The 9,277-nt window shown below is 39.8% G+C and overlaps 1 protein-coding gene across 2 annotated transcripts in view; it reads left to right on the top strand.

Moving 5' to 3' along the window:
- Window positions 1-641: 641 nt before the first annotated feature.
- Window positions 642-9,277, top strand: part of LOC122549938 (DNA-binding protein SATB1) — a 94,443-nt gene continuing 85,807 nt past the window's right edge. Inside the window, exon 1 of one of the 2 annotated variants that reach the window (XM_043690210.1) lies at window positions 642-1,074. In XM_043690210.1, coding sequence (XP_043546145.1) covers window positions 957-1,074 — 118 coding nt within the window. In that variant the 5' untranslated portion in view covers window positions 642-956. The remainder of the gene's footprint in view (window positions 1,075-9,277) is intronic. The other variant, XM_043690208.1, reaches the window with a different exon arrangement.

The following is a 9,277-nucleotide window of genomic DNA, read 5'->3' as shown; positions in this document are numbered from 1 at the left end:
ACTATCATTTTAAATAGTGTCTTCTCTCAAACAAGAGGATTACAGTACAATGGTCTGTTATGAAAATACAAAACTCTTGGAGACAAGGTTAATAACTGAGAGCTCACAATGTTGAATATTGTTTAATTGACCTTTTTTTATATACACTTTTTCACCCCAGAGTAAAATACAACTTCCAGCTTTCACCCATACACTTAACGCAGTCAAACATAGAGAGTAATCTCGTTTTAATTTAAAAACAGTTTTTAAAGCTTATTGTTTAAGGCAGTTCTTTAATTGATTTCACAGGAAAAGTGAAGCAATATAAAATTAATCTAATTTGATAAAGAAATATATGTTCTCATTTAGATTAATTCTGTGCAAATTGTTCAAATATGGCAATATGGAATTCTTCTGTATTAACCCATAGCCTGAATAAATAGTCTTGTAGAAATTAATCATATTATAAGGAAATGTACTCTTTGTCTTGAAGGCTGAGTAAGTACAGCCTGGAAGTTGATTGAAACTCACAGCTAATTGATATACCATCTGTTAAGCCTGAAATTATTACTGTATATGAATGTACTGTTTCAATCAGAATGGGCTTGATTTGTGGTGTCTGATTCTTCTAAAAGTTATGTACATTTGCAAAAAAGTTGTAAATATAATAATTATATAATATTAGATTTCTCATTTTTTACGATTTCTGTAAATATTTTGTAATCCACTGTGAGAAACTGATTTTACAATGATCAAATCAATTATGAAGAAAGAAATTTATTCAAAAGGAGACAGAAAAATTAGAAGTTTTTTTTAGTTAAATAATGATTTTAAGTTAGATTTACTTTGGAAGTAAAGCATCAAGTGGAAGCATTTTCTTTTATTATTTTCATTGCCTTAAACATTTGAGGAAATATATACCTCAAACTTAAATCAGCTTTAATTTTTTGTTACTGACTGATGATTTTGTTTTCATAATGCAGAGTATGATTTCCTCCATTGTAAACAGCACTTACTATGCAAATGTATCAGCAGCAAAATGTCAAGAATTTGGAAGATGGTATAAACATTTTAAGAAGACAAAAGATATGATTGGTAAGCAAGGAAAACTCCTAATCTGTTCATTATGTTGGTAATAGTGGGCACATACTTTTTCAGTAAGTGACAAACATCATGCCTTTGTCTGTTTAGATAAAGCAATTTTAATTACTTGCACAATTATCTCAAAATATTTTTAGCTGAATCGTTGAAGACAGATGACATGCTAATTACTTAAAAATAAAAATTAGGAGATTTGGAATTTAATTGCAAAAATGTGAACTACTTGTGATAGTGTACAGATATGCGATTCCAGATAACCATCAGCTAAACTCCTGTTCTAATTATTTGTATCAACAGTGATATTGAGATGTCTTAATCTGTAGAATATAATTTTAACCTTGAGAACATGATCATTATTTAAAATTAAGTAACATTTTAATTCATCACCTGAAGTTTGTGAATGAGTGCCTGAAATGCAAATTCCAGCATGAAAAATGCTCTTTCCCCTTTAGAAATGTGAGAGATCAGATTCAGACAATGCAGATCACATGCACTACAAATGAAAGTATTTGTCTGATGTTGTGTTATAGAACCACTGTCATGACTGTATCAATGTCTAACCTTGATGGTAGCAGCACCACACTTGACCTTATAGAATGCTTATTGTCAGCACTTGTACGAAAGTGAATGTAGAAGTTCTGTTATCTAGTATTGTCAATCCTGCACCCTTGAGACCAAAAGTGTGGAACATCAGAATAGTGAATTGAAGGGGCATTAGTTCAAGTGCTCCATGGTCTAAAATAACACTGGTTTAGACACTATGGTGAGATAATGAAAAACCCTCCAGAAATTATGACATTTTCTCTGTAGTAAATTTTGTCCATTTTTTGTATTATTCTGAGCAACTCAGAACTGATATTTTTATAGTAATTATTTCTCATAGCCTCAATATTATTCATCAGAGTGCTGAACTACAAGAGGAAAATTACCGTATTAGGACCAAGAGGTGAAGCAACACTTTTCAGAATAATTCACAGCCAAAATGATCATTGTTAACAACTGGAATCAGCAATTATGATGAAAAAATGATTGCAGATGCTTTTTCAGAATCAAACCCCAAGGGTATTGCATAACGCACAGTAAATAAATTATGTGGACATTTTCTATCTGAAGTGAAGCAACAGCGAATTTTCCGATAATTCAGTAAAATAGCAGTATTTTAATTAAAAAAAAGAGAAAGTACTTTTGGCTATGCTTAAGCTATCAGGAAAAGGGAGAAAATATTCTGACAGTTAGCACCCTAAAAGGGATATTAAAACCCAAAATATCGCTCATCAGTAATTCATGGGGGTTGCAGGAAGACCTTTGTATAAATACAGTGACATTATGAAAGTAATGCACATATGTTTTGTCAGTAATTGTTTGTGCTTGGAGTTCCAGATTAATAAATAAGTGAAGGTGGCATAAAAAAGATGAAGTTCTTTGCTGGATCTAGAATGATAATGTGTAATACTTTTTACCGTTAACCATTTAGTTCACAGAAAGGGCTTTTGGGCTTTTGCCTGAAAATGTTCTAATGTGGCTTGAAAATATTGATGTAATCCAAATCCTGACTTCTCATTCAGGATTTCTAAATTTCACCATTCTGGGAGGATTTTATGAAGCCAGTAATAGCAAGAAATGCAGCATGTGGAGTGATTGGGATATGGAATTTCAATTTTCTGATGATGAGTTAAGATGCAGAGATAAAATCAGAAGTACGTTTGTGGCATTTCAGACCTCACACCGGCCTGTGGGGTTTGCACTTGCAATGTAGCATGACATGCATTCACATGACATGCATTGCCTAAAATGTACTTCCAATCATGTCCTGCCTGCAAAATAAAGTAAGTGGCTCATGGGAACCTTGTCATTCCTGGTTCATGTTTGTTTAAGAGTGTTGTGCATCAATTGGCATTGTGCAGCTGACAATGAGGTCAATGGTTTTCCTTGGTGAACTTTTTGGAACAGGGAGGGGAGGAGGAAAATGGCAGGCTCAGGACCAACAAAGTTGAATCAGTGGTCGGGTGGGATGGCATGTGGAGTGTGGTCAGGGACTTCTAGGGAGGGATCCAAGGGACACCAGAACGTGGGATGGGGGCCATACAAAAGTGAAGTGGAAATATCCTGGTTATGAATGGCTGGAGCTAATCAGTCAATATAAATAAATGAAAAACTAAATGAGTGGTGTCAACACTGATCAATTGTAGGTCCATCTCAGGGTGTTAGCTGGCAGAATCCTTAAAGAGGTTTGAATTTACCTGTAACAGGTACAGACTGAGTATGGGGAGAAAGTGAGGTCTGCAGATGCTGGAGATCAGAGCTGAAAATGTGTTGCTGGAAAAGCGCAGCAGGTCAGGCAGCATCCAGGGAACAGGAGAATCGACGTTTTGGGCATAAGCCCGAAGATTCCTGAAGAAGGGTTTATGCCCGAAACGTCGATTCTCCTGTTCCCTGGATGCTGCCTGACCTGCTGCGCTTTTCCAGCAACATATTTTCAGCACAGACTGAGTATGATCTTGGACAATGTTGTTTATATTGCAAAGGGAAGACCAGCTGAACCTGCAAGTTCAGCAAAGTCCCACAAAATGAAAAGTACAACACTGCACACTTAAAAGAACATCTGAGAGTGAATGCAAATCAAATGGTTGTTCCTTCCACAATATAGGATGTCCTTAACTTCCCTATCAGTGCCGAACATGAGGCATGCCAATTGATTTAATTTATTGATCTCTACAAATACTAGTGATGCACACCTGAATAAAGTGAAACCCCATATAATGTGAAATATTTATAATGGAATTTAAATTTGAAAAAGTACTTGAGTCACCTTTATGCTTACAATTCATATACTAATAGCAATGGAGTGGGGCAGAAAGCCTCAGGCCCACACTTACAGCCCACCCACAGCTGCAGCATTGCAAACTGATGGCATGTTTCACCACAGAAAAGCTTTCCAATTGTGGAATTGCAAGGGTATCCCATACATGCTGCTTATGCATTAATTTTAATTGTAATGGTGTGGAAAATGAAAAAAAAAAGGAAGGGAACAGAAGTGAGATACCCTTCCAGTCCATTGTCAGTATTGGCAAAGCCCCACCCTCTGAATTTGCTGGATCTCAAATGGTACAATTGATATGATTGGTAAATCCAGGTAAGACCTCGTTACAATCCCTGCCCTGACAGAGATGCCCACCCACATTTCATAGTTAAACCTAACTGGAGAACAAAAGGTTTTGGAAATGCACAGATTCCTCAGTAGTTCCCACAGTCCACTTTGTATGCTATTTTGAAGATGGTGGTAATGGCAGCATCCCTGAGATCAGCAGTGATTTCCTCTTTGTCCCAGATTTTCAAGAATAGTTGATGGAGGGTTGATGGAGAGTTGATGGAGCATGTGGGTGGCACGGTGGCACAGTGGTTAGCACTGCTGCTTCACAGCGCCAGAGACCCGGGTTCAATTCCCACCTCAGGTAACTCTCTGTGTGTCTGCCCCGCGTCTGCGTGGGTTTCCTCCGGGTGCTCCGGTTTCCTCCCACAGTCCAAAAATGTGCAGGTTAGGTGAATTGGCCATGCTGAATTGCCCGTCGTGTTAGGTGAAGGGGTAAATGTAGGAGAATGGGTCTGGTGGGTTACGCTTCGGTGGGTGGTGTGGACTTGTTGGGCCAAAGGGCCTGTTTCCACACTGTAAGTAATCTAAGTAATCTAATCTAATCTAAACTGTGAAGATGGGAGGTAAGCTTTACTCTCCTAAATTCACTGGAATCCTGTCTGCTTCTTCAGCTTTTCCATTCTTCGTATGTCTAACGGTGGCTTCAAATTCTGCCATATGAGAAGGGCATCTAGGGCCATCTTTGATGGGGAGTTGAGGACTTGCTCAAACATATCTTCATCAATGACTCTATTCTGGTTTAGGAGTTCTTTGAAGCATTCTCTCCATTGGAAGCTGATGATTCTTCTGTCTCTTAAAAGGGTTCCATCCTTACTCCACACCAATTTGAAACCAAGAGTGTTGTCTCCTTGAATTGCCATGGAGGCAATGAAGAAGCCCTGGGTGTCATGCTTGTTAGCAAGGATGTACAGTTCCTTAGCTTTCTCAGTCTAACATTGCTTCTTGATTTCCCTTGCTTTTCTTTGTAACTCCACCATTGCTGTTTGATGAGCTCTCCTGTCTGCCTCGTTAGTAATATTGCTTTGCCAGCCATGGAGATCTTCCCCCTTTCTTGTCAATCACATCTTAGATGATGTGATAATTCTTGTTGAGCCAGTTTTGGTGTTTTCTGATCTTGTAGCTAATGGTTTATTCACAATGTGAGGTGATGGCTGTCTTCAGCTCTGTCCATATTTCCTCCACTCCATTTAAATTTTGTGAAGACATTGTTGGAAGTTCAACAGTCTGCTTGGCTCTTGAATCCACTTAATGTTGAGCATTTATCTGAACTGTTTCTTTGTTTTCAGCTGCTTCCAGTGACATTTGATGGACATTAAGGAGCAGATGAGCCAGTGGTCTGTACAACAGCTGTCTGCACTGGTCATCATTTTGGTTAATGAAGATGTCCTTTAGGTCTCAGGGTCAAATGATGACATAGTCAATCATGTGCCAGTGTCTTGATTGTGAATATCTCCAAGAAGTCTTGACCTTGTCTTTTTGGTTAAACAGCGTGTTGGTGATGACCAGCTGGTGTTCTGTACATTTGGTGAGCAGGAGAATCCAATTGGTGCTGCAATTGCCAACTTCTTCTTTTCCAATAGTTTCTTTTCAGAGTTGGGATTCCTTTCCAACCTTGGCATTGATGTCTCAAAGGAGGATCATTTTCTCTTCCTTAGGGATGTTGGTGACTATGGTGTCCAGAGTAGAATAGAAGCCCCTATTCATGTTCATCTGTAGCATCAAGAGTTGGACAGCAGGCATTCAGGACCATTGTCTGCTGGTTAATGGCAAGTTGGAGTTCGAGAGTTGTGAGGCAATCATTGATGCCAACCAGCAGCTCACAGTCAATTGGCAAGTTCATTCTTGATAATAAATCAAATTCCATGCATCCTGGGCTGATCCTCAGGTTTTCCTGTCCAGGTGAAGGTCTAACCACCACTTTCTTCCCTCAGCTGCCCTTCATCTGTAGTGTCAATGTTGAAGTGCCTGAGGCAAATAGGGCAGTTCTTCTTTCTGAATGACTGTTTTGCTCATTGTCCATGAGGGATCATACATTCCTTGTTTTCAAGATTAATTATCACTTTGGTTTACAGACTGCAGGTAGATAGACCCGCTGGATTTGGTTTACCATCCAGGTTGATGAGGAATCAGACTATTTTTTACAACACCTTTTCAATCCCCTTCCTCATGTGGGGTGAGCAGAATGTGGGGTGACCTGAAGAGGACTGCTCAGTCATGAAGAAAACTGTTGAAACATTCTGCTGTTCCTATTTCAAGGCGTAATGACAGAGTCACACTCTGCCTACAAGCCAGCGTGATGCTAGGGGCTTTCAGGTTTCACAATCCTGTGTCTGTCGCCTTGGGGTGTGTGTGTGTGTACGCGCGCGCGCACTGGGGTGGGGGGGGAGGTCTAATCTCTAACCTTGCATAGGGAATCTTTTAATGTGGGATTGCTGTTGCACATCAACAGACACACGATCCTTGACAGAAGGAAGATCCAGTTCCAGGTAAGGAAACCTTAATGACTGGGGATCTCTCTACTACTGCTGCAGCCTTCATCCATCATTGCAAATGATGATATCACACAGGCTTCTTTTACCTGGATCACCATTTTGTATTGCACTTTGTCTGGTTCCTTCCCTCCCACCTAATGTCATGGCTGGCCATGCTAGGAGTCGAGAATCCCTGCTGGTATTGCTCTCAGGATCAAAGGAACACTCAAGCCTCTCCACCACAGCAAAGTGACATTCCATGGTTCCTCATAATCCTCAACTCCTCACTATCTTCAAAGATATATCTACCTCTTCTTCAAATACTTGGTGATCTAGCTTTCCCAATATTCTGTGGTTGAGAATTCCAGACACTTGCTACTCTCTGGGAAAAGAAATTCCTTCACATCCCAGTCTTAAACAAAATTCTATAACATCCTGTGAAGGAATTAAAAACAAAACCTGACTTGTTTAGTCATTCTTGATTAACCATCCCAACACCCTGTTCAGTTGTAACAAGACATTCTTGTGTTTTAAACCCCAACCACCTGCTACAAAGGCGAAAATTCCATTTGTCTTAATCATTTGCTGCACCTACATGCTAACTTGTGTAGCATGCATAAGAAAACCCAGATCCCTCTGTGCTTTTGTTTATTGGAGTCTGTTTCAATTTAAATAATAGTGTGTCTTTGGTTCTTTCTTCCAAAGTGCATGACCCCACACTTTCATACATTAAACTCCATCTGCCAAGTTTTTGCCCACTTACATCGCCTATCTAAATCCCCTTGCAGACCTCTTGTGTCCTCATCGCAACGTGCTGTCCCACTTATATTTGTATATTCAGCAAAGTTGGATGCATTATACTCTGGATTCTCCTCAAGTCATTAGAATAGGGAGTAAACAATTGAGGCCCTACAACTGATCCTTGTTGCTGTCCTGACTCTGTTTTCTATCTTCAGTTCTCAATTCATGCTATACATTACTCTCAATACCGTGAGCTCTGACCTTGTGCAATAACCTTTATGTGGCACATTATTGAATACCTTCTGGAAGTCCACATGAACTCCATGTAGTGGCTTTCTTTTATCTTTATTTTTTATCAACCCTTTATGCAATATTTCCACCATCTCATGGGATGAACATTGCCTGAACTGGAGAAGGAATAGCTATAAAAGAGTCAGCCATTTTGAGCTTCTCCGACAAGCTCAGGTGGAGGACATTCACAAACTGCACTAACAAATGAACACTTAATGGAAGAAATCCTTCAATTAATTTAGTAGTTCCTAAACTTATCTTAAAAGCAACCTATCACCCTTGTTCAGATGCAAAGAATCAGCTGAAGATTTAGACCTCACTACATTTCTGAAGGTTTATTTCAAGCGGTGGAAAGAACATTCAAAACCCCGGATGATCCACTTACCCTATCTTCAAACAACACCTGCTCCATCTGTGAACTCAGCATTGGACTGGATAGTTACCTCAGGAGCCACAACTCTGAAGTAGAAGGAAGTGATTCTTAGGTCTGGAGTACTGCCTAGGAAGGTGATGGCGAGAGGACATGCTTTAATTAGACATGGAAATTATGTTGTGAGGGGCTTGAGTGAAAGGTAAAATAAGATCAGTGGCAAAGTGTGAAAATCATAGGCCAGAAAAGTAAGGAAGAAATTGTATATGGTTCAAAGTTTCAGACACATGGGACAGTAGAATAAGGTTCTAGGGAACTGAAATTAAGAAAGTGCAGGTTTAGAGAAGGAAGAATAGTGGGATGGAGGCATATTGACAGAGCAGATGGAGTTGGTAAGTGAAACAGGTTTGATAGGTGAGGTGTGTTGAGTAAGGAGAGCATAATAAAAGGCCAGATGAAAGTCAGGGATTCAAGTGTCTGGCCTGGAAGTATCTAGATTCCGGCCAGTGAGATAGATGTTGTTGTCTTGGGAACAGCATTTGCTTAATCAAGAGAGTTTGACAAAGGGAACTGCAGAGGACATCATAGTTGGAAGTAGTAACTCCGGTATAGTTAGTCCAGACAGGTCAAGGTTTAGATGGACTTGAAATGAGGTTTAGAGGACACAGAGGAAATTAGAAAGAGGTGAGGGGAAAAGAATGGAAAAAAGACACAGAAGAGGAAGAGGACAAGGAATGAAAAGCAAGGGAAATTTTAATATGCTAGTTTTGCAAAATGCAGTCAGTCTCAGGGAAAGCTCTTGATTGCTGATATATTAGAAACTAAAATTGGTGGGGAAATGAGAGTTTAATGGAATTAACATCCGAGCATGGGCTGAAAGGTGGGGTGGGGGTCTTACGATAGTAACGGAAAGAGTACCAGCCATCTTCCTGCCATTGTGGTAGTGAAGGTGGTAGACACCCCTCCTGTCCAAAAGTCAAATGAACTGTTTAAATGGCCAATTTGCATCTTTCCTCACTGCTGGCAGTACCTGGTAGCTACGTGGGAGATGGGGAAGCTTTCTATTTGAGCACGCTTTCACCCACAGAAGGAATTGCCACCTCCTTGTCAACAGCACAGGGTTTCAACCTCTCTGTCCTCACTATGTGGGTCCCTACAGTGAGAGGACAAAGT

The sequence above is a fragment of the Chiloscyllium plagiosum genome, chromosome 5 (assembly GCF_004010195.1).
Source record: "Chiloscyllium plagiosum isolate BGI_BamShark_2017 chromosome 5, ASM401019v2, whole genome shotgun sequence".
Lineage (NCBI taxonomy): Eukaryota > Metazoa > Chordata > Chondrichthyes > Orectolobiformes > Hemiscylliidae > Chiloscyllium > Chiloscyllium plagiosum.
Note: the sequence above shows the minus strand (reverse complement) of the source record. Positions and strands in the feature narration are given on the sequence as shown.